The sequence below is a fragment of the Mycetomoellerius zeteki genome, unplaced genomic scaffold (assembly GCF_001594055.1).
Source record: "Mycetomoellerius zeteki isolate Tzet28-1 unplaced genomic scaffold, Tzet1.0 scaffold20, whole genome shotgun sequence".
NCBI lineage: Eukaryota > Metazoa > Arthropoda > Insecta > Hymenoptera > Formicidae > Mycetomoellerius > Mycetomoellerius zeteki.
In genome coordinates this window covers 563,966-589,775 of record NW_017256957.1, presented here as the reverse complement: position 1 = coordinate 589,775, position 25,810 = coordinate 563,966, and the positions used below count along the sequence as shown (strand labels likewise).

General features: G+C 34.9%; 1 protein-coding gene and 1 long non-coding RNA gene across 6 annotated transcripts in view; both read right to left on the bottom strand.

Annotated features, from left to right (window-relative positions):
• The window catches only part of Hr3 (nuclear hormone receptor 3 ROR-beta), a 112,863-nt gene that overhangs the window by 59,592 nt on the left and 27,461 nt on the right, over window positions 1-25,810 (bottom strand). The window contains exon 1 of one of the 5 annotated variants that reach the window (XM_018447342.1): window positions 4,444-4,591. The exons of 3 other annotated variants lie outside the window; for them this stretch is intronic. In XM_018447342.1, coding sequence (XP_018302844.1) covers window positions 4,444-4,567 — 124 coding nt within the window. In that variant the 5' untranslated portion in view covers window positions 4,568-4,591. Of the gene's footprint in view, window positions 1-4,443; window positions 4,592-25,810 lie in introns of those variants that run through there. One more of the 5 variants, XM_018447345.1, reaches the window with a different exon arrangement.
• LOC108722316 (uncharacterized) lies at window positions 4,802-12,010 on the bottom strand. The gene is made up of 2 exons (XR_001936604.1): window positions 11,133-12,010; window positions 4,802-5,190 (listed from the first exon to the last, which is right to left on the bottom strand). It is a non-coding gene; the product is annotated as an uncharacterized lncRNA (long non-coding RNA).

Here is a 25,810-nt window from a genome sequence, read left to right as displayed (position 1 = left end):
AAAAGGTAGAAGAAATATACGTGAAAAGAAGAAATATTCAATTATTAATAGATTTATATCTAGTTCTTAGTATTATAATTTTTTGATAGATTTCGTCTATTAGATTAATATTATATTATCTAACACACACATTTCTTGCAATCTAAAATTGATATATCATTAAAAATAAGTTTATCGTCTAACTATTACTATTAAATAAATAATATGAAGTGTCAAATTTATATTAAATAATACAAGATGTTCTGTTTAGTATAAATCAATAAAAATGGAAAAAATTTAATTACAAATAGTAAATTGTATAGTCAATTTTTAAGTTGTAATTCTAATTAGTGCTCCGATCTACCATGGAAAGTTTTTTAATTTATTGATAATTATTGTGTTTAACGATTGAGGACGATTATAAGGATACATTAATTTGTTGATTGTTTTAATGACTCACATTAAGTTAGAATCAAGTTTCCAAGAATATATCTCATATAATTAATTTATTCTACTCTATATAGAAGTTTTCCGTACGACGTGATTACAGTTCCTCGCGCGAAGTAATCAATATTTCTTCTGTATTACGGACGATTGATAAAATTGATGTTAAAATTTATCAAGTAGTCTTTCACTTCTTTCTCTATGTTATGATTAAATGTTTAATTGGTATCTAAGCAGTATACATATAGACGATTGATTTTCTATACACTTTGTTAAAGATTATAAATAGTTTTTAAAAATGATATTGAACATTATAAATAACTTTCCATTTTAAACCTATAAAAAACCTTAATTTCCTATCACACATTTATGGAGTATTATAGGTTCTTCGCAGTCGTTGTAAACTCTGATCAATTTGGAGATGTGTTTAAGACATATATATAGTAATATATTATTGGGTAAAATACCAAGCCAATAATTCATAAAAATGTTGTTAAAAATGTAGATATATGTATAAGCGCGTATTACAAATGTAGAAAAAAATCGATTGCAAATTGTTGAAGACAGTCATGAAAGAAAAGATGGCGAAAAATCTAGAATATTTTTAATGAACATTATAGTTCTTATATAATATGTATAGTTATTATTTAAAATTATAATATTAACAATGTATGTATTTGCATTCTTATTATAGATATCTTTCTAATAGAGATAATTGCATTATTGTATCAATTATCGGTGATATAATTATCACTGTGATATTATACACACAGTTCAAGGGTTTTGATTATGATGCATCTTTGTCAATGACATCAGTTCGATATTTATGTATGTGTTTGTCTAATATTATCCAGTATATTCTGATATGAATCGTGGCTTTTTCGAGTATCCACGAAGCAAAAACTAGGTTAACTTGATTAACACTAAAACTGGTTGCTAATGTTATTCAACGAAAACGTCATTGAAGTACCTGTAAAAAAACAAAGCTCCGTATTTTTTTTATAATTGTCATCTTTCCAATACTTCTTTTGTTTTATCTGAATATTTGACGTCATATTAAATCCTTTATTGCTGTTCTGTCAAAATTTACTTACATTTCGTCTTTTATATATATCAAATATATGTTAGTTACATACAATGTGCAACTAAATAAACCGTAAAAAAAACAAGCAAAAATCTGATTAATCAAAAATTAAAATGAAAACTATAAAAAACTTGATATTCTGAATAGCGAAATTTGTCATTTTTTTCCAATCTACACTGAACCAAAACTATATATAAATATAATAAAATATTCATTGAATTATGAAAAAATAATGAAAATTGATCCAATGAATTCTCATAATGATTTAGATCATAAAACTATTACTAGAATTCATTGCAAGAATGAATATATAGTTGTAAAATGAATTCAGTTATTGTATCAATGAATTAACTACATTAAGTCGGACATTAAGTCGGACATTGATTAACGATCATTCATTGGACCAAAAATGAACAAAATTTTTTTCAATGTACAGTTTACTGAAAGTAATTATCCGCAAAGTAATAAAATTTGATATGCAAAATCTGTGGACTTTCTTTCGAAAATTTCAAATTTAAAAAATTAGAAATTCATAAGAGATCTTATAAATAAAAGTTTTCTGAATATAGGAAGCAGGATATAGGAATATTTTAAACAGAGCAAACCTCAGAAAATAACATTCGCGACAGTTTTCGTGTAAAGATTACTAATACATTATCCTATAATATGAATAAGAGAGTTTGAAAAAAAAGGGAAGAGAAGGGAAGAAAGAGAAAAAAAACTTATACTTAAACAAGGTTCGCAGATGTCTGTAAGTGACGATATTGTGCTTGGCGGTCGTCCCGAATACGAATACTCGATACGAAACGCACGATGCCGAGCAAATTATGCAAAGCGAAAGTACCCACGTAAGAACGGGTTGCGCAAAACTCCGTAAGAAGAACGCCCGCGTGAGGTCGACTGGTAATACGGTACTGCGAAGACGCGCGAGGACGCGAAGCGAGCCTCTTGTTGGTGAATTTTGCACCGCCCTTACAAGTAGATTTGCCCTAAGATTCATCATCCCTCACTTTTCGTTAATCTCGCGAGCAAATCTACGACTCGAAAAACGTAAAAACAATTAGTATAATTATTTCGACGAAGGAAAAATATTTTAATTAAAATTTGTTTTCATCCTGTAGCGATTTTTGGTTTACTCTTATTAGAAAGCTACTCTTCATACGTCATAACAAAAATTATAAATTAATTACAATCCATATAGTTATAATTAATGTGCCATAATACCTGAATAAAAATAAAAACTTAATATATCAAATAAAATAACATATTAAACTTGGAATAATATGCATCATGTATATGTTATATATTGATGTATTACTATTACGAACATTTTTTAATCCAATACTTCTCTTATATACATATATAAGTATATTTTATATTTTATAAGTAAATGCGTTTATATAAAATTAATAGTTTGTTGAACATTTCATTTTGCTCCTTTTGTTTTTATGTATAACAGATTTACTTTTGTACCAAAAAAAATTAAGTATAATAACAGAGAGCGTGATCGCGCGGCGTATGCGCTTCGACTCTAATCGAGATGATCGTTAATAATACGACAGTGTACGTATCGAACGTCGATCACGTCGAAGACGACTATCATACATTGATTTCGCAACGAATACCTTTGAACCAAGCGCAATTGCACTCATGTCGGTGGTTGCACCAACGACAGTTAATATTACATATTTTGTTTTACTGGTGACATTCAATAAAGTACATCATGTTTTTCATTTAATTTTGCACTGTACATGATTTATAATACTAATCTCACATTAGGTAGTTTTGTAAAAAAGCATTATGCATTGGAGACTACAGACTTAATCGTACTCGTTACTAGATGCGTACGTCGTTTCACAATGCAAATTAGTATGCTAATTATTTCACGAAAGGCAACTTTTGGGATTGACCATCTGCTGTTGTACGAGTGGATATTAAAAATGTAAGGGAACGATTTGAGCACAAATGGATATGCCACAGCAATGTGTAACGTGAGATTTATTACAACGTTCGACGTACGCGTGATTAATGGGATTTTATAATTCACGTCGAATCGCGATCAGACATCTCGTTCTATTTCGTCATGTAGATGATATATGAGCATAAAGGGTTAAAGATCGAGTATCCCAATATTCGTTGCATCGTTTTCGCTTCGATGAAATCTTAAGCTCTGGCAAGTATGTGTGTGTATTCCGGGATTATACAAATTAAAATATTTTTAGATTTCAAGAATGTATAAATATAAACGCAAATAAACGAAGAAAACCATATTCAAAGTCGATCTTGGCACCTAATAATGTTTTTACGTGAATCTTATAATTCAGCTTAAACAAACAACACTGCGTGCTGATTATTTGTTGTGTGTTTTAAGATGCTAATCAGCAATCTGAGAACACTCTGTAAAGAATTTATTGTGAGAAAATATAGTTTGCTTGAACCGGAAATTGTAAGATTCACGTAAAAATATTATTAACCACCAAAATCCACTTTGACCGAATATGGCCTTCTTCGCTCATTTGTGTTTATCATTTCTTGGTTGATTTTTTATTTACTATTATATAAATATAAGTTTAGCTTTTTATAATTACATTAACTTGATAATTATTTGATTTCAGATTTCATCCTAAAACTTAACGGAGTAATCAAATTGTATTAAAATAACGGATGTTGTTCAAATAAATTATAATTCTTGATTATATACATAAATTAAGTTAAATAATTATAAGATAGTGGATTGCTATTTTTGCTTAATCTTATTTATAATATAGATAGGGCGAGAAAGAGAGAATTAATTCAATTCAGCGTTTAGTTAATCACCATCGCGTCGGTGCAATTTGTCTGAATATGTTCTACATATTGCAGGCACATATTCTATACATTACAGAACAACCTAGTTCCATATCAAATCCTATAAACTTTTCAGTCGGACCCTTTACCTTTTATGCTCCCTGACGACGTGTGGGGCGTCTGGGGCGCGTGCGAGGTCAACGGCAACGGCGAGCCCGAGGAGGTCGCGGAGTGTTCCAGCTTGGAACTCACCGCGCTCCACATCTCGAACATGTTGAACGCCGTGGTGACGGTGTAGACTGATCCGGGCGCCTTGTGCCGGCCCGGCGTAACATCCGCGGCCGTGTAACGGCGTTAATCCCGAAGATTCGTTTCACTCTTCGGTCCGATGCACCACTGTCGCTCTTTGGCGATGAGTCTGCTAACACTTCGGACACTCGCGATTAGTCTATTCCTCAGTCGGTTCACCGGCTAAGAGGTTCGCCTTGTCCTCCGTTCTATCTGGTCCTATCGTCTTGTTCCACTTTTTCTTCTTCTTTCTTTTTTTCCCTTTCTTCTTCGTCTTCTCCACGCCACCCCAACGACGTTACAACGTGACACGATTTATCGCGTACTATCACTCACCCCCCTCAATCGACGTAGCAGTCGTTGTTGTCGTTGTCTTAATGATCGCACCGTTGGCGGTTCACTCTAGTCACCCCGAAGTCGCAGCACGCCGAGTCTAGTACTCGTCGTGGTCGTTAACGTCGTTGCGTTCGCTTCGTTTGCCGTTATCGCGGTCGTTGGCGCGCTTCCCGTAGCCGTTGTCCGTGTAACCGTCGTTGCTGTCGTCGGAAATCGCGCCAGCACCCAACGACGTGACATGGCTTCGTCGAATTTCCCTTCTCGTTTTTTATCTGGAAGGGAGTTGCCATCGCGCCGATTGCGTGAGAGCGCCGACTTATAAGACACATATATGACGACTGTCATCTTATTTTCTACTATTCTCGATATGAAAGTGATTTTGATTCTATCTCCGTCAGAATTTTCCGAAAAACTTCAATATTAGTAAAGTCTTCATTGCATCATATTATATAACAAAACTTATCCGTTTATCATAAAATGTTAGAGATTAATACATAGATAAAATATATTTTATAAACTCTCTTCAAACTCTCTCCTTTTCATTTTTTGCAATATTCCATTTCAATTTATTTCAATTTCAATTTAAACAAACGTATTTTTCAATCAAATCCAAGAAGAATTCCTTTTTAAAACTTTCAAGTGCAGTTGAGCTAATTCGATAAGAGATCTACTGTAAATATATTTTCTCATTTAACTCAACTGCCATATATTTTCTAAGTTTCAAGATACGAGAAGAAGTAGAAAGCATAAAGTTAGCTCTCGCTCGATCAGCGATTACAACTTCCATCGGATCGTTTCGTGCCATCTTATTGCGGATAAAGGAAGATTTAATTCTGCCAGACAGCGAAAAGACAGATTAATAGAATTAATGATTAAAAAAAATGCTCACACGATATATGAAAAAGTTGCGGCGAGATAATGAGAATAACGGATCAATTTGGAGAAACACGACGCAAATTCCACATTGTGAGACATTTATGTAATCTCCTTGAAAGTTCTCGAATCAACTTTCTAAAATAATAGATGAACGAAAAGTTTTTATAATAGTACGGTATAAAGATCGTAAGTGCTAAGTGAAAACATGAAATAGAAAGATAAACATAATATAAATGAATATCAATTCTTAGAATCCATATAAAAACCTTAAGAACATTTTACAGTTAATTTTAATCTTTAGTCACACACACATATACAAACAGCTCTTTTGAAAATCAATATATGTATAAATTAAATACACGCTATGCATTTAAAAATTAAAGATTGCAAGAGTTTGACTATGAATGTCGTGAAGAATAGCCACGGCTCATGAATAGAAAATTGACTTGCACAGGATTATTTAAGACCGATGAAAGTAGAGTGAAAAGTTAAAACATAGAATTTAAATAGCAAGTGGATAAAACCTGACATCATGTCATCAATCCTGAGCGATCGATCTGCGGCAGACATAAAAAAAGCAGCCGACTCCTGGCGCATCGATCCTGCATTTCCATGCACCACGATGGTTCCCCTTTAATCTCAACCGCGTTGCAAGCAGTGGTGAGCTCGCGTCGAGGGGAACCGCGCATCGCTATCGAGCGAAGCTCGGCGACCACCGGCCGAGCTTGCGAGCCTGCTTCACAACGCCGACCACCCACCCGTATAGGGTGTCTTAAAAAAAATGTACGCCGATGATGCGGCTAAATTGCTCGACGAGATCGGGAGATGGAAGTCTTGACTTTGCTCAATGACTCTTGTTTATGTAATTTTGTGTATGTCATTGAAATTTCATATATCTCTAGGCTCTATGATTGAGATTTAAATAACTGTTGCAAATCTTTAATTGTATGAAAACAAAAGAGAAATTAAAGTAAGAAAGAGAAAGCAAAAGGGATAAATTTTCACGAAAAATGCAGGTACACCCGTAAATCCAAAGAGAATTTAAACATCGATTAATCAAGGATTGTAAGCGTTCTAAGATTCAACAATCTAAAGGTCCTAAGCACCTGACTATTTACAAACTAGACATGTGTTACTAGAATCTCAGGACTTATAAAGAGAATTCTTGACTTACAATCGTTTGAGAAATGCTGCTCCCGAGAATGCTAAAATCACTGTTTTGTGTATATATATATATATATACATATATATATATATACACACACACCTATATATATATATACACAAATATATATACATATATACACACATATCCCGAGTATATATAGTATATATACACGTACACGTATATGTAGATCCGTAGACTACAATAGAAGGAGAAAATTGTGAGAGAAGAGGAAGGAAGACGGAAAGTATAAGAGGAAAAGAGGGAGAAGGCTCGCGGTACCGTACGTACGGTTTACGTTCCCACTAGCCTACTGACTCGATGTTCCCTCTCAATGTCTATCCTTTCCGCTTTGTTCTCTTTTTCGCTTTACTATAGCGTCTAGAATCTTCTCCACGATCAGCAAAGAGATCGCGTTGTCTATCAAAATAAGACAAGTACAAGGTAAATTGTTTTTAAGCCAATTATATTTTTGCAATAGTAATTAAACTGCCAAATAAAATATGTCATGTTACATCTTCATTTCAACTTTCAGTCCTCAATTAGCATGATTAAATTTTGATTGGGAAACGACTGTAGTTAGGTAAGCTTTATGTGTGCAAAACTCAAATAAAAACGACATTGTTATAATGTAACAATTTTAAGATGTTGCAAAGTATGTAATACGTTATTAAATTCTGTATCAACGATTTAAAAAATTGTGCAATTATTTTTACTTTTTGCAGAATACACTAATTTTTTACTGTATCATACATTATTATGATACAATTAACATTTTGATATAATTAATATTTTAATTATTTCTTTTATAAATTGAGATGTAACAACGATATTAAACTAACATAATACATACATATATAGTAAATAAAATTAAGTATTAAGCAAATTAAATTACTACAGCCTGTGATCGTTTTATCCGCTCAAGCCGAATGTGTGCTAGCGGTAAAGTCAGGTGCAGCAAGGTGCAAATGTTATCAGACCGGTGTAGCAAATAAAGCCTAAAAGTCGGTGAAGTACGGCGTGTGCGCGCACGAGCTCCCGTTCGCGCGTGTGAATTACTTTCGCCCTGGGGGGGCATCGCATCTTATTTAGGTCGTATACATCGAGCATATACTTCGGTTCTGGCACGAGTATGTCAGCGACGTTATTACGGCATCGTTATTATCACGAGAGAGAGAGAGAGAGGGGGGGGAGGGGAAGAGGAGGAGGGAGAGAAATGCACAGGTGACCCGACCATGTGCACGCGATTCGCACTTATCCCTACCTGTCGATCTAGGAAAGACGATTTATTTGATATTTATTAAATAAATAGGAATTGCCAATAAGACAGCCGACACTTGGTATTGATACGTTTGATTTTATTCAAATGTAATTGTCCATGCATCAATATAATTATCCAAACGTTTTGATCTTCGATTTGGATCCTCTTCAGTGTAAGTTCAATGTTGACGTTTTTAATGCAATACGTGCTCTAACAGTGAAACGCGGTCTGTGTAAAACTGACTCAACTTCTTCATCTACACAGTTATCATCAAATTTCCATATTTAATATCATTAAAAACTTCGACATGGAATTTACACCGAAGAGGGTTCAAATTGAGGATCAAAACGTTTTCATCCTCGATTAAAAAATTATATTACGCACGGACAATTACATTTGAATAATATCAAACACATCAACACCAAATGTCGGTTCCTATTGGCATTTCCCATTTATTGATTTACTTCGTCAGAGCCTATAATTTCTCAACTTGGATATTTATTTCATATATTCGGCAACAGTCGATAAATAGTCTAATTTGATCTATATATTATAAATAAATGATTCCCTATATAGACAATTTTCAAGCGATAAACATAATATGTGTTCTTAATCGCGAATAAATTCATATACTAAATTGTCACTTAATTGAAATATCAATAATTATACAATAAATAAAATACACAATATGATTATTGACATATATGCATGTATATGCATATATACAAATCTGCAGCGATACAATTTTTGCATTGCAAAAATATTTCATAAAAATGCTTGGAACAATTAAGAATTAACATTAAAAGAATTAACATTAAATTATTAGATGAATCAATACTTTAGGTCACACATAACGAGACTTTTTCTTCGTTCATTTTCAAATATTCGACTTACTTTCTAATAGAGAGAAAATTAGTAAAACAATTTCAGTAACAATGCCTGATATTTTAAGACAATTTGCATATAACGTAATTTCATGTTTCCTATTGTTGTCTTCGTCCCATCACGTCACGTGGGTATTTCCGGTCGCCTCGCGAGGACACCGTCGTATAGATAACAACGGGAATAGTCTATCTTCTAATATACATTTTATGATTACATCATGTAAATTGTTCCATCGTGTGTAATACCGATGGTATCGCATAGATTTTACTACAAATTCAAACCTAATTACTAAATAAATCATCCTTTCAATAATTTCGCTCAAGATTTTACATTCAACTGTCTCTCTTCATTTTCAATAAGAAAATATTGTACTTGATTTAAAAAGCAAAAGTAAAATATATGTAATGCCAAAGGATTTATGAGAAAATGTCATCGAGAGAGAAACGCGGTCTGGAATTTCTCGAAAAACAAAAACTCGAAATTATAGCATGAAATACGCCGAATCACCCTTTGTGTACTTTTAGTATTGATTTGCATCCGAAATAATCCGTTATCATATTGAAAAGTTCTTACGTCTTCTAATACGTATTCAGTCGCATTAGGAAAGAAAGAAATCTCTGATTATAGCCTCGCGAATACGAGATATCACCGGAATGAGAACCCGTGCTTTTCCATTCGCCTGCGTGCAGCATGCGCTCGCGCACATATTCGCGCGTTTGTATCGCTGTGCGTGCGATGTAGGTATTACTTAATAATATCCATAACCGGGAGGTAAATGTTGAAGTGGGCGAGAGAACGAGAAGGAGAGCGAGAAAGAGCGAGAGAAACGAAGAGAGGAGAGGGAGAGAAAGCGGGATAAATATCGCGAAATCGTAAATGCTCCAAGTTATAAGATAATAAGGAAAAGTGGAAAATCGATGATGTGAAAATGAAAAGGACATCATTTATATTCTACAACATCAACAAGCTTTCTTTAGTTAAGTGAATTTTTTCGCGAGAGAAGAGATTCATTAATTGAGATTCGCGTGCGTCATTAGACACTGGAGAATAAAAAGCACACTTTTTCACGATATTAAAAAATTCTGTATTTTTTTAGAAAATATAATTCAATTTCCTATCTTAAATCCCAGTGTTTCCACTGTATTTACCGCTAAATATACCGTCCTACTATCCAATGCTAAATATTGTAAGATTCCTTTCGAATTTCCACTCACACAAATAAAAACGAATGCATCTATATTCGGCGGTAAACACACTGTTAAATGTTAACGGATAAAATTTAAATCAAATTCTTGAGTTTGTCATTTTTAAATAACATTTATACAAATATTTTAAAATAAAGTAAAATAACTTTTATTTTATTCTTCGATGGAAACAGACCGTTTAACGAATTTTTTAAAAATAAGTCACTGCAATTATTTTATTAATATGCCATTTGTTGTTTTTTGAATCGAACTTAAGTTAATCGTATATATAACTGTTCAAGAAGGAACATTCGCAATGTATGAATTATGAAATTATCTTTGATTCCACTAAGAATACATGGCTTCAATTTATTGTTAATTCGCTGAAGATAAAATAAGACCGAAATGTTGGTAATCAAAGAATGATGTAAACAACAAGAATTCATCTACGTTACTGACATATAACTGCGGTGTGCTCTCAGTTGCCTTTAATGTTCTATTATCGCAACTATTTATAAACGCATAAAAATATGACCGAACTAATTTCATCGTGCCAAAATAATTGATAAAATCTATTTATTAAAACCATTTTGAGATTTTTAAAGGCTGCTAAATTAATTGTTTAACATGATATAAATAGAAGCATAATAATCATGTATGACGATATGGACTTTTCATTGACGAGAAAGATAATATACTGCCGTATCAACTCTCAAGATCGACTTTCTTGACGCTGTCTGACGTTATGACGTACAGCTATTCCCAAGAGAGGCACCTACTCTCTGGGGGAAGAGTGAACCTGCACGAAACGAGCCGAGGGATAGGTTTTATTCTGGAACCCACCACTGCGTCGTTCATCAGACTGAATAATTCCGTAATGTCGCAGCAATCTCCCGAGGACGCGCGTCGAGATATCACAAAGAGAAAAAAACAACCCCGAAGAAGAAGTAGAAGTCGCGGTGACACTTGCTCGTCCCGTCGTCGTCGCACTCGCTCCTCCCCCTCCTCCACGTCGGCGGACGCGTTCGCATCACTCACTTTCACTGACTCGTGCGGCCCGTGCGGGCCGGCCGCTGCGGTTCCTCCGCGCGCAAGGGGTGGCACCGCGGCGCCGGCACGAGAAAACGTCGATACTACTCTTTTTCCCTCTCGTCGCGGCGCCGCCAAATAACGACGACGTGTGCACGACGGTGTCTGCCAAGTATGTAGCAGGTGAAGACGAAAGCGACGTCGATGCCGTCTTGCACCGGCACTCCGATACTCCGTGGGTCCGTTCGCGGGGCGTCGACTGGCACACTCGCGCGGACAGTCACGAGCAGCCCCTCCGCATCCCGACTATCCGCGCGCGAGGGCCGCACGCTGGCCAAGCAACCACGACGACGACGGGCTCCGGCTCGCCGTGTGCCATCGGTCTCTTCGCGGACGCGGTATAATTGCGGCGGCGACACGCGGAGTGTCGGAGATTGCACTCCTTTTCTCTCTCTCTCTCTCTCTCTCTCTCTTTTTCTCGCGATCGTCGTACGACGCGACGCAACGCCGGTCACTCCGCAGTGTTGGAGAACGCACGCGGCTCACTGTACGGGTCACTCCGAAACGGCCGAGCGCACGGTGCTCGCGTGGAAGAGGAGCAGGGAGATTAACGCGAGGCACTTGAGGGAAAAATCGCGACTATGTCAATTGCCGAACGATCCCTTTCCACGGGCACCGTGGCTGTCGCGCGACCGTGGCTCTGGGTTGACTGGTACGCGTCGCGCAAGACCAGAGAGAGCCAGCCCCACCGTTCGCCCTCTCGTTCCCTCTCTCGTCCCCCTCTCTATCAATGCCTCTTTGTCGGTCTTTCGCGTTTGCAAGTCGATTGAAGAGAGAGGGAGAAAGAGACGAAGAAAGCGTGAGTGCGATGGTGAGGAGGGCTCGGTGCGCAGGGCACCAAGTAGGAGGCGGGGGAAGGGTGGAAGGGACGCGGTGAAAGAGGGAATGCGCGTTGTGAGTAAGGAAACTCTCTCGCGACAGAAGAGAAGAATGGGATGGCAGGGTGAGAAAGGAGGAGCGGAAAGGGTGGAGGGCTTTTAGATAAGTCGAGACTGAAGAGATGCGAGAGGAAAAGGGTAGTAAGGGTTGCTGTAAACAGGATCACGTTGGGATAGGTCGAGTTGCAGCCCGTGCTCCCTTCGATACTTTCCGGAGTCTTCCGCACGGACGCGGACAATGCTCTGATCGTAAGGAATCCCCTTCGATGTTAACCGTCCTGATTACAAAGGGTGGACACAGGATGTTCATAATATAAATATAAGCTTTTGCGATGGTTTCAGCTTGAAAAGTTCTAATACATGCGTATGCTACATTACATCACTGCGACATGATGTCATACGGGAAAAGGTTATTAGGAGAGTTATAGATTCTAATGCGGATACCAATTTATAGATTCTGATGCTATTTTTGATCGTGACAAGTTTTTATCTAATTTATATATATCATAGATACTTGTATAATAATTTACGTTTCCGTATTCATGTGTTATTTACAATTTTGATAAAAAAAAAAACTTGCGTTAGGGATTATATTTTTAATTGATACTAAAAGAAAGATTATTTCCATTCGAATTATTGATTACACAATCTACTTAGGATATATATATTGTACAATTAAATAAAACTTAAATCCATTAGTTAAACCTCATTTAAAATGCGCTTTTTTCATTTGACGTTCCGATTATGTCAGCTCTTCGTTGCGCGCTAATAAATATAATAAACGACGATTTCATAACGATCCCTTCGTAAATGTAACACATATGTGACAAGAGGGTGGAGGGGAAATGGAGAGGGGGTTAAAAGCGTTTACTTTCTGTCTGGTGAGGCCGGTTACAGAATGGCGCACGCATTTACCGTGCCACGATCGATCCTAAACGATCGATTGGTAGGGATACGTCGTCGTCGTCGTCGTCGTCGTCGTTGTCGTTGTCGTTGTCGTTGTCGTTGTCGTCGTCGTCGCCATCGTCATCGTCATAGTCGTAGTCGTAGTCGTAGTCGTAGTCGTAGTCACAGTGGTAGTCGTAGTCATCATTGTCGTTGCCACAACGAAGCAGGCGTTACTTTAACGGAAAGACATCGCCTTCGTCGTCATCCGGGTGTTACCGTTAAGGCTAATCGTGATTTCTAATTCCGTAGTTAGAGCAGTGTCGTTCGACTATCGGGAACCGAACGTTGATGAGAATTTCAAGAAGACATCGGTGATTTATACGAATGAAGATTAAACTACCACCGAACATTTAAACTTGAACGTATCATCGTTTTAGTTTAACATTGAATGCATCTTAAGCTTTCTATTATCAAGGAAAATTGTAAACTTTCTTTGAAGCAGTGCCTTTTGTGTTTTAACCTTAAATATATCTCTTACTATTTTTTCATATATTAAAATGTCGAAATAATGTAACAATGAAAATTAATTATTTGCAATTATACTGGTACAACTTATACTGGAGAAAATTGTTCAGAATAACTTCATTAGCTTTCATAGTTACGAGCAGAAGAGTTAAAATTAAATTATAGTCTTTTAACAATTAAATATGAAGTTTATGTAATAAATAATACGATAAATAAATTAAAATTAATATAGTAATTATAGAGAGATTGCTGAAAGATTTAGAAGTGCGGAATATTTTTAACGAGCGCTTGTATATATATAATAAATTACAAGCTGATATATATAGAAGGAAATGTAATAGCGATCGTCGATGGATTTTTCGAAATATAAATTGATAATGTAAATTCTACACGGAGAAAAATGTAAGGTAATATACACTCGAATTTTAATAAATTGTATAGAATTGGCAAATCCATATAGAGGAGAATAGACGCCCACTTATGTACAATTTTCTTTACATTTCTGATAAAAGAGCAATCATCGATTAGTCGTAGTATTGTAAAGTACTTTTTACATTTCATAAATTTATGCTTTAGAAGAATTCTAATAAATTTCGTTTTACACAAAAAACAATATAAAGTACGGAGAACAATGTAAAGTAATATACGCTAGAATTCTATTAAATTGCTTTTTACACAGAAAACAATAGATATAAAGTAATATACGCTAGAATTCTAATAAATTTAATGGAATTGGCAGGTCCATTGTATACGACATAACCGTAAGGTACTTTTTTTTTATATGTCGTAAAATAAATTTATAAATTACCATACATCTTAATAGAATTCATTGACAAAATTTACTTTACTGCGTATAAAAAATACAAGTGTGTAAAAGTCCTGACAGTTGTTTGCTCATCAGTCTTGAAAATAGTACGATTTATCCCAAACAACACAAAATGTCCAAAATCAAGATATAAGACGTCTTTGGCGTCTAAAAGACGTCTTAAAAATTTCTTATGTCTTAATTTTACACTTTGTATTGCCTAGGACTTTACTGTAAGTATGATTTACTTTACTGAAAGTATGATTTATTTTACTGTAATTATCACTTGAAATGATATACTATAATTATAATGTATTTTTTACCTTACATCTCCGGTATTTTTTACTTTTAGGCAAGTAAAATTTATCGTAAATTCGGCAGAAACAGTCAGAATATTTTTACTAGTCTTTTAAGGTCAAAATTTCTCAATTATTTTTCTTCGTGTAATGATTTAAAGAATCTAATAATTGCTATGGACGTAAATAAATTGTAATCATCGTTTTAACGAATCTCTCTTCTGGTTTTGCTAGGCTTTTTACTCTTAAAGTTCATTTATATATATATATATATCCTCTTTCTTGTTAATAAGCATTCTAATACTCATTCATTTCTCTTAAGTAACCGTTGTAGACAGTTTCTTTTCATATTCATTAGGTAGTTTCGTAACTCATTTTTATATTTCTATATAATTGTGTGCATATTTTCATAATTAATCAAATTATACCAGACATTTCAAGTTAAATGTTTTAATTTGGCATTACTTGGCATTGTCATACCGTTTTTCGGCGTAACAATTCCTCTTCGTTCAGAATTGAAATATATAGAACTTTTTTCCAATGATCATATAAAAGCATCCGCGACACTCGATATCGCACCGTTAGGTCGTTCACTCCCTGCTACTCAAGCTCATTGTCGTTTTGCGTATTATTCCAGATGACGGTTTCTCCGCAGGTACGTGGGAAGACGCGACGAGACGATCGAATCGATCAGTCCAAACGGGAAAAGGGATCTCCATTATCTGGCTGTGAAAAAAATGAATCGAAATTCTTAAAATCTGATATATAAAACCGAGCCGATACTATGCGAGATGAAAGAAGCTAGCGATTGTTAGGATCTGACAGTTTGGATTTCAAAGTACTCGTATTTCGGACACTTATCAAAGTACCTACTCATCGCTCAGAAATATTTACATAACGTTGCAAATATATGAACTTTGTCGATAAAAGAGGTCCATTCTAAGGAAATTTTCGAAAAAAATGAAGTTAACATGTTATTATTGTAGCCAGGTTTTTGTTACAAATATTTTGCGAAACTTTACTTCTCTCTACTTTCATTTAATGCTTTTTTTTCTGTACTCATTACAAAAACGCATATTAAAAAATACATTTAAAATGTGATTGTTCAACCAATTAAATATAAAATATATATGACGTTATGTATTGTTATGATCACACACGTAGTGCTCAGATTTATATTATAATTAGAAAGTAGTTAGTGTTAAAGAGTAACTTTTGCAATTGAGTAATACATAGTCAAAATAAGACTTGTCACTTTTCCACAAACTGGACTATCATTAAAAATTTTTTAAATACAGTGAATGAATGCGTTAATAAAAAATAATGTAATATTGCAACAATGTACTGTTATGTGGATGGAGATACTACTGTTATTGCGAATTCTCACAGTTTTACCGACCATATGGGCGTGGAATCGTGCGGGTTTGGTAGAAGACTTGTGACGCAATAGTCTACCGGTTATCTGTGATGGAAACGACAAATTACAGTTATTTACGCGCATCCACTGTCAATGACCCATGCGGCTTGAAACCGGACACAAAAGAGCGATGAATCGAACGGTCGAGGACGTTGCGGTTTTGAGTCGGAGCCTGAATTGGGAATTTTATCAGCGATTCTCGATTCACGTGAAATCCCGTTATTATGACATCTCTCCTTTTATATTATTTATTATATATATATATACATATATACATATAAAATGAATAAATGCCGCTCTATCTCCCAAGTTATTTAAATCAAGACTTCAAAGAAGAATCAATAAACACACACATATACATATATGTATTATATATATTATATATTATACATATGTATATACATATTTATATTAATTCTCCTTTAAAGTATCGATTTAAATAACTTGGAAGATAGAGCGTTAATCATGATCATTTCTATTATAATGTATTATTATTAACGTAGTAATTAGTAGATAATTAATATTATTCGCAATTATATGAATTGGTTTAATTAAATAGCTGCAGAATTCATAATCGAAGAGACATACAACTAAAGCGGGTATGATCTCTTAAAGTTATTTATCAACGTTCTTTGAATATTATACAAATCAGTTAAAGAATTATACAAATCAGTTAAAAAATTATATTATATGTACTAGTAAACAAATGTAATGAAAAATAATCATTTATTTATAGAGATAAGTCAATCTTCATAAGAATATGTCATACCTTCTTCAACCATTTACCCTTTTAATTGATACGGTTAAGCAGAAAAAATACAGCAAGACGCTTATTAAATTCCTAGAAAGGCAAAATTAAATGTGCTAAGAAACAAGTTTCTTTTTTTACTTCAAAATCAGGACGAAAGGTTTCGTCTGTAAGAACAATAAGCAAAGCTTAGAACTTCTTATTTCAAACAAAATGTTCAACTAGTCGAAATTTATTCGAAAAGGAAATTGACTCGATAAGATGCGAAAGAAGGGGTCAACTGTCGACTTCACTGTATCAATAATAATTTACATCCTCTTTCGTGACCAGCTTAGATACCACGATGTTGCTTACGTTCCGCTTAGAGTAGCAACCCCTGGTATCGTTGCGATACCAGTGTAAACATAATCCAACCGAGGTGCAACGTGACACGAGGACGGTAGGATCTCGTGTACTTCATTGCGATCGAGGTGGAGAAAGGCGGGGGTGGTCGAGGGTTTTTTTTTTCGTTTCGCCTTTTTCCGTGCGAGAGGGAAGAAGGCGAGGCGACGAGGCGAGTTGGGGCAACGCGATCGATAGGCATGTACGCGTTATACATATACGTGCGATCGATGCGGGCCTAGGCAGGCTCCCCGCAAGAGCGAAAGATGTATGTATAGGTATGTAGGTAGGTAAGTAGGTAGGCAGATAGGTAGTAGGTAGGCACAGTAGGTTGGTAGACCACGCTGAAAGCGCACAGGGATGTACCGTTAGAATCACTTCACCCGCCACGACCGTCGTCGTCGTCGTCGTCGTCGTCACGTGCGAACTTTTCCGACGCCATTGTCATTCTCGTCGCCATAAATCGTCGCCGAAAACCAGCCGCGGAATCGCCGTGTCGCGATGGCGCAATTGCGCCGTGAAAGTACCGCAAATTTGTGACGCGATGCTGCTGGAATAGAGCCGAAGGAAACTTTCCACTCTGGGACCAAGTTGTTTCCTGATAACGTTATGACTTCTGTCGTCATTTGCATTAGTAAATTAACCATGTTTGTCTATACATGCATGATAGATTGATTTAAAACTTCCTAAGTATTAGGTAATTACCAAACATCTGCAAAATACATTGGCAAGAAGTAATAAATATAAAGATTAAATTGAAGGAAGTTAATACAATTTTAAAGGAATATGAAGTAATATAAAGAAATAACATTTAATGATTGTTGTAAAGTATGAATTAATAGAATGATTTATTTCAAATTTTATGACTTATTTAGTAACCTACTTATTGAAAAGTAAAAAGTCACGACAGACAAGTCAAATGTTACGGCCTTATTTAAATTCTCGTAAACATGCATTTTCAGCTCATCAAAGTAACATTTCTCTGTACATTCCCTCTGTAAATACTTAATTTCCATTTCCGTCAAGCTTTGCTACTGCCAAACGGATAGAATCGCCGGCAGAACGCCGCGTATGAAGTTTAATCGTAGGAAATACAGGAACTCTCTCGTTTCTCCCGCGAACCGCGTTTACAAGAATTATTTTCCGTGTCTACGCGCGAATTATTGGAGCGCAGTAACCATGCTCGTTGAAAAAGCCGTCAGATTGAACTCGCGAGCGATATCCCAAGGTCGAAAGTCTCCAAGCCGTTTTCTTCGGTAAGAAACTCAAGTTGGCTCGTAACTGGAGAATATATAACCACCGAAATCTACTATACGCGCGATTGCATGGGTAGTTGCTTTCTCATTTTGGGTTCATTGCGCTCTTTCGGTGGGACCCGCAGCGTTGTAACTGCGAGCAAGTTGTAAGGTGAAATTTCTAGGCAAACTCCGTCATAAATTACGTTACGACAACGAGGTATTTGACAAGCGGTCCCCTCGACGAATACTGTTGTACGAACCGAGTCCGGCCTCTTGCGGCGCAGTGAATTCGAAATATCGATTCTTTGTTTTTTCTTCATGCGTTTCTTATGTTTCGTTTTATCTGAAATTGACAGCTGATAGTTCATAGTGCATTATTATTATTATTATTTTTTGTTCCTTGACATCAAAGATATACGAACAATTTTTGTCATTACCCAAGCACCCGCGGAGCGAAAACCGATAAAATATCTGATAGAATTGATAGCATAATAAAATATTTGTGAAAAATAGCCTGCGATTATTTATTATTATTTATATTAGCATACTTATTTAAATACTTATTTGTATATATTTATGTTCAATTTAAATTGAAATAATAAAAATATGAAGTTAATAATTTCTCTGTAATTTACTGTTGAGTTTTTTCTCATAATGTTATAAGAGACAAATTTCTACGTGCACTTTAATTTTTCTCATTTCTGTATCACTTTAATTCGTATTAGGATAAATCCCGACAGAACTTTCAGGCTTTTCCGCTGGTTTCGTGAACTAGGAATGATCCGACGAAAACGACAAGGAGAAGGTGAGAGAAAGACAGAGAAAAAGGTGGTATATATTTAGGCAAGTTGGACTGATGCCAAGCTCATCAACGAAAATGAAATCTAGGTCTCTCTCTCTTTCTCTCTTTCTCCTTCTCTTTCGCTTCAAGTCACTCTCAGCTGCTAAAACGACAACGAATTCGCGATACACGCATACGAAATTTTATCTCGTTGACCTGCCTTTGCGTTTTGTGTAATCGAGTTGTATATAAAGAAACAAGAGTCAAGTAGAAAGTAAAGATTGATGTATATAAAGGCTCCATCAAAAATCCGCGAAGTAGAATTATACAACCTGTTTTATGGAATGACGTTACCAAAGATCTATGATTCGACTTTGTAAAATTATTACCACAGATCTACAATCAGAGGATTTTGTAAAATTAATCATCTGTTCTGCGTATCACTGTTTTTTAAGATTAAGAAATCATAATCTGAAACACTAATCTATGTATAAAACGTGTGAAAATGTGTGGAATGAGTAAAAATATTATAAGAGCAACACTTTTCGAAGGCACAAATCTGATATTGAAAAATTTAAAACGAAATATATAAAATGTATGCTACACGGATTTAAGAATCTATAAAGAAAGAAATCTTCCTTATCACGGCAGATTATCGGGTGAATATGCACCAGGGAAGATGGATTCTTAGAAACGGTGGTTCAACTGATTTATAACCGCACGTTCTCGGCAGTTCAGTTTACCTTGCACGAAACGACTTCGATAAACGTGATTCTAATAAACGGCGTTCTACTGTAGAAGCGATGATAAACATTCCGCTACAGCTTGCGCGACACTCCAATCACCCTTCATTATGGTGTCGATGCATACCCGGGGCTCAGCTAGTGGCTATCTCAGTAACACGAAACTGGCTGTCGAAGAAGGCGCGAGAGCGTACGAAGGGAGAGAAACGTCTGTCAGGCTAGAGCCTCGCTTTCCCCGCCCGCGGCACCAAAATTGTTTCCGGACCTGGGTCGGGGTCCAGATCCGATCATAACCCGATCCCGGGTCCATTTCTGTCGGGTCCCTCTCACACTCTCGTGAGTTGCGCAATGTGCGTGCAAAAAAAAAAGCAAGAAAGAAATGGGCGTGTACGTATAGGATTATCGAATAGATATAGATACGATGTACGATTTGTGTAATAATTCTAATAATAATTATATAATATCTATTTCCTCTTATGATCAACTCTATATCTATCTACTTACAAAATAATCGCAATATTATTATATATATTATATATATTAACCACACTTCTCTTCAAAATAAATATTATTACTTTGAATAAATAAAAACCATAAGTAGATGATTGTATTAACACTTAATCTGTTGTACCATATTTGTTGTTTAATATTTAAAAGATAAAAAATGCCCAGAAAATATAAACACGACGGTTCAGAATTAGTTTTAGGAACTTTTTGTTTGGAGAGAGTTTCCTCTCTCAACATTGCGCAATTAGAGTTTTTATTTTCTATACTTCAAAAATAAAATAATTGATGTTTTATTACATTTTTATAAAAAATAAAAGCTAAGTACACGTAATGTGTATTCAGAACATGTTTTAAGTCGTGTCATAACATTTCAGAATTTGATTGCGTAGAAAAGCTACTAGATCAGTCAACGTCGTCTCGATATCTCGAGATCGTGCTGTCGACCATCCGATATTTCTGCCTAGACACACTTCACCCTCGCGATCCACGAGTTGATCGTTTTCACAACAATCCCATCTAGCATAAATCTATCTGCGATTATTGCGCAAAGCCTCAATAGCTCACCGACACGGCTGCACTTTATCGTTCCCCGATCTATTTTCAAACGCCGCCGGCTAAGCCGGCGGATATGCTCCGACATCGTGTGCGTATATGTATATGTACACACATTATATGTATATACATATATCTACATTATGCCTTGGACACGTATCTTTTCTACCGTAACACATTGCTTAACCCCTTCTGAGCTGCATAATAATGTGCTCTCCTGTTTTACGAGTTCTAACTAACTCTATATACTGCTGCGTTCATTTATACATAATTTGAATTTCCGATACAATTTTTTTACATCGCCGTGCTCTGTTGCCGATCATCTAATTTGTAAATAATTTATAATTCATATGTTATTATATTCGTGGAATAATTAATGTCGTTGACTTTTTTGTAAGCCAGCTTTAATTTGTCATGTGATTTGTTTATCAGATAACATCATTTGTACTATTTGGTAAAGTATAAGTGTACTCACCGCAAAGTGATCGTCAAATATGCAAGTTGAATGAAAGTAATGACCTTACCTGAAATAAAAATACAAGTGTCAATACAGAATGAAGTATATTTATTACTTAACTAAATAGAATAATATCCACGGAAAATTAATTTTATCAGAAATTTCAATACAAAGAATGATGAGTGATGATGACCGATAGAGCTTTGAATAATTATAAAAAATATATTGACACATGTCTGTACTTTCTATATTACTCTATATTATAAAAAATTCTATAATACTCTATGTTATAAAATACATATTATTTAATGTGCCGATATTATACATATGGTCGTACACGTTATTTTAATAATTTTGAAGGTTTAATTCTATTGGAACAAATATAATAAAACACATAATTTAGCTTATAACTCAATTTCATGCTTCCTTTCACATAAAAGAAGTGTGTAAAATTATATAAATATGTATATAAAAATTACACAATTTAGTTTTTAAATATATGAAACTGTACGTTTTCATAAAAATTAGTACTTTTATCTCTAATCGTGTAAATATATCTTCATATTAGAGTCTTTACATTAGATTAGAAAATTATTATATGTATAATAATAGCAATGTATTTTATAAAAATATTCCTGTACAAATTTTTGTAATATATAACATAATGGTAACATATGCATATTATATTTACATGTTTGTATATTTATATATGTTTGTATCAATAACATATTTAATAAAAATTGTACGTAATTTGTTGACGAATTAGTCCCACTTACGATTAACTCTTAATCGAGGTTCAACTTATTCATTGTCTCTTTCCAATTCTAGAATTGGAAAGAGATGATGAAAAACAAGTTAAACCTCGGTTAAGAGTTAACCGTGAGTTATGGAACTGGGCTTTAATGTGTAAACATTTATGTAAATACTTTAATTTTATTTATATATAAATATTTGATAAACTGAACTTTCATATATATAAATACTTGATAAACTGAACTGTAAATTGAATACTTTAGCAAATTGTTTAATTATTATAAAAAAGAAAAATTTATTTGTATGTTGTAACTTTATATGTACGTAAATATATTTTGATAGTAGATCTCAAAATTACCCATTATAATCGTTATAATTTTGTATATAATGTTTTCGCAATGCATGTCGCCTTAATGATTCTTAAATCTCCGTGGATAATGAAACTTTTAAATAATCTAAAAGTAAAGCGTAATAAAATATCAAGTTTATGAAAGCAACCTGACTGTCTGTTAGGTTAGATAGAGGATGACATTATACCAATTGAGATTCTTCTCAAAAAATCGCCTGGCACTCCGTAAATTGTATAAATTGTAACGTTTAATTGACCAACAAACAAAAAGTTATTGAAATTTGATCGGATAACGCCCCGTTTAACTAGAAATGCGTATCTCGAAACTAGTAACTAGTAAGCACACGCCCGTCGACGCGACGGTTCTCGAACGCAACTGAACGCAGCTCTGCGCGCAATAAGCGGATGTATCGCGAAGATGCAGAATACATCAATCGCTTGAAGTTGTCGAAAAACGAATTCGAACGCTGCCGGCTGCCAACGAAAGAAATGTTTCAAATAGAAAGCAGGAATTAAAAAAAAAAATAAAAATATACAATCAGTTATGTAACAGAACGTACTGCACGCCATTCCTTATCCTGACATTCACTTCGACTTTTTGTTTCTCGAGAATAGCGTCGTTGACCGTCGCCCGCGATTTTCCGAAGCAAAACCGCGCGAGAATCGATGTATCATCCGCCATCTCGTCTCTCGCGTGCGCGAGAAGCGATCGTTGTCGGCGAGGAGCTGTCGCAATCGGAAGTTCCGTCTCGCAATCGGCGGTGCGTCGTTCCGATTCGACGCACTCGCGCGAGTAGAACGGTTACCACGCGGATCGGCGAACGAAAACATGTTCGTCCGAGCGCTTGGGTTTCGCTTCTCTTCGCCGAGATTCATGTTCGTCCGCGCGAGTAAATGTAACTACGTTTTATACGTTTCCTCTTTCTCCTCTCCGCTCAATTCTCACAGCCAATGCTAATTGATGCGTAATACATATACGACAGAAATAGTATTGTTTTTTTGAAAATTTTTAACTTATATTATTTTCTTATATCAAGTTTTTTTAAAATCGATTATTTAAAAGAAATATTTATTTGAATATTTATTGTTCACGTACTTCATTCTCATGTAAATTTTTTATCAATAAGAGCAGATCGTAGGAACTTATGAGCACAAGCGTGTGCTTCTAATTACGATTTTAATATAAAACTAATAATAGTTTTTATAACAAATGTTTCAGCCATCCTATATCAGGTCCTATATCATCTTCAAAATATCGGATTATAAAATAGCTTTATAGTAGAATAAAATTTAATTAAATAAAACTTAGTGAATCACAAAAGTAAAATATTATCGTAATTATGTACGAATATCTAGCTTGTGCTCGTAAATCCTTTTATTCTTATTGATGTTTAATCCGCCGAGCTCATAACTTTTTTATTTTTAAAATTTATGTTTAAAGTTTCTTCAGTTTTTATTGAAATTGTTATTATATAAACTAAGAAACTGGACGTAATCATATATTTGAATATATGTGATTTTTATCATCTTTCATTTTTATATTGCTCATTTGCTATAAAACAACTCAAAAAATAAAATTTTCCAGAGAGAAAATAAATTTCAAAGTTTTAAATTCTTATATATATATATAAAAAATATAATATTAATTTTGGAATGCAATTTGTAATAACTGCAGATTGTAGAGAAGAGTAAAAGTACATTCTTTTCTTTCTGCAAATTTCTATTCTTTTTCTGCACAAATGAAAATTTTTTTAGTTATGTTGTAAATGAACGATATAAAATGACCATCTTGCAGATTTCTCACAATGCAACGGGTGGTGCCTGTAGCTTTTCCATAGTCGCTGCGTCGGCAAAGACGAGTGTCGGCGATAAATTTGCAGCGATTCCTATATACGTATATATGTGTATATGTATATATATATATATCATGCGCGGTCGATATTACTTGCGAATGATCGAGTACGCGAATGGTCCGTCTGAGCGCTGTCGGTCAAGTCGAGTCGAGTCGAGTCCGAGAAGGGCCGAGTGGAGCCGAGAGCGCCGAGACGACCGGCCTTGCAAGGCTGCAGGTCGTTCAACCCTTGGCCTACTGCCGTCACGCGCGCCACGTAATGCGCGTAAGCGCGAACGGGGATAGCCGTCGAACGTTGGGGGAAGAAAAGGACGAGCGGACGTGTGGCCTGTAACTTAGAAAATGTTGGTGAGGGCTGAAAGAGTCACGCGCTCGCGATGTATTTGCGGTAGTAAGTCCTCCTCGCTCTCGACAAATGTGGCAAATTTTCCTTTTAACGGTTTTCACAAGCGGGTAAAATTAAAAAAATTCCTTTGAGAGTTTCTGTCAGCGCGCTGTAAGTAAATCAAAAGAAACCTTGTGCTTTCTTCTGCTCCGTGTAAAGTTTTGAGAAAATTGTGACATCTAAACACATGGATTTGGGAGATTTTTGATTATCAAGAACCGAAAATTCAAATATTGCTAGAGCTTCTACATCCGCTTTTATTTTCTGAATCTGAAGAAAAAAAAAGTTAAAAAAAAGATATAAAATTATTTATTTTGTATGAAACATTTCTACATATTTTTATATATTTATTTATATATTTTGATTTGGAGGAACAAAATAAGTTTTAAACTTTTGTAGATTTTTTGTAAACGTTTTAGAAAAAGAACTATATGTTAACTAGGATAAATAAACGATCAAAACTACGTTTGTTTACAAAGACTTGCACGATTTTATATGATAATAAAAAATTTATTTTTCACGAATATGTTAAAAAAATAATTCTAACGCTACATATGTACTTTTCCATAAAAAAGTCGAGACATGCCATGGTCGCGTGCGATTTGAGCAATGCAGGGCTTCGTTGTCGGATATATTATTGCCACGTAAAGCACCGAGTAAGCTCGTTAAAGACAAATCTTGAGCGACAGACGGTCACGCTGGATTAACAGGCGTGATTGATTAAAATATATTTTTCAATGTTACCGCGCGAAAAGAATAAAAAAGATTTTATTACACGTTTAATTTTAAAGTATGTCACAAATATATTTTTTATATATTTAAATATATACGATTAAAAGAGATTCATTATCTAATATACAAACTAACTGTGAACTGA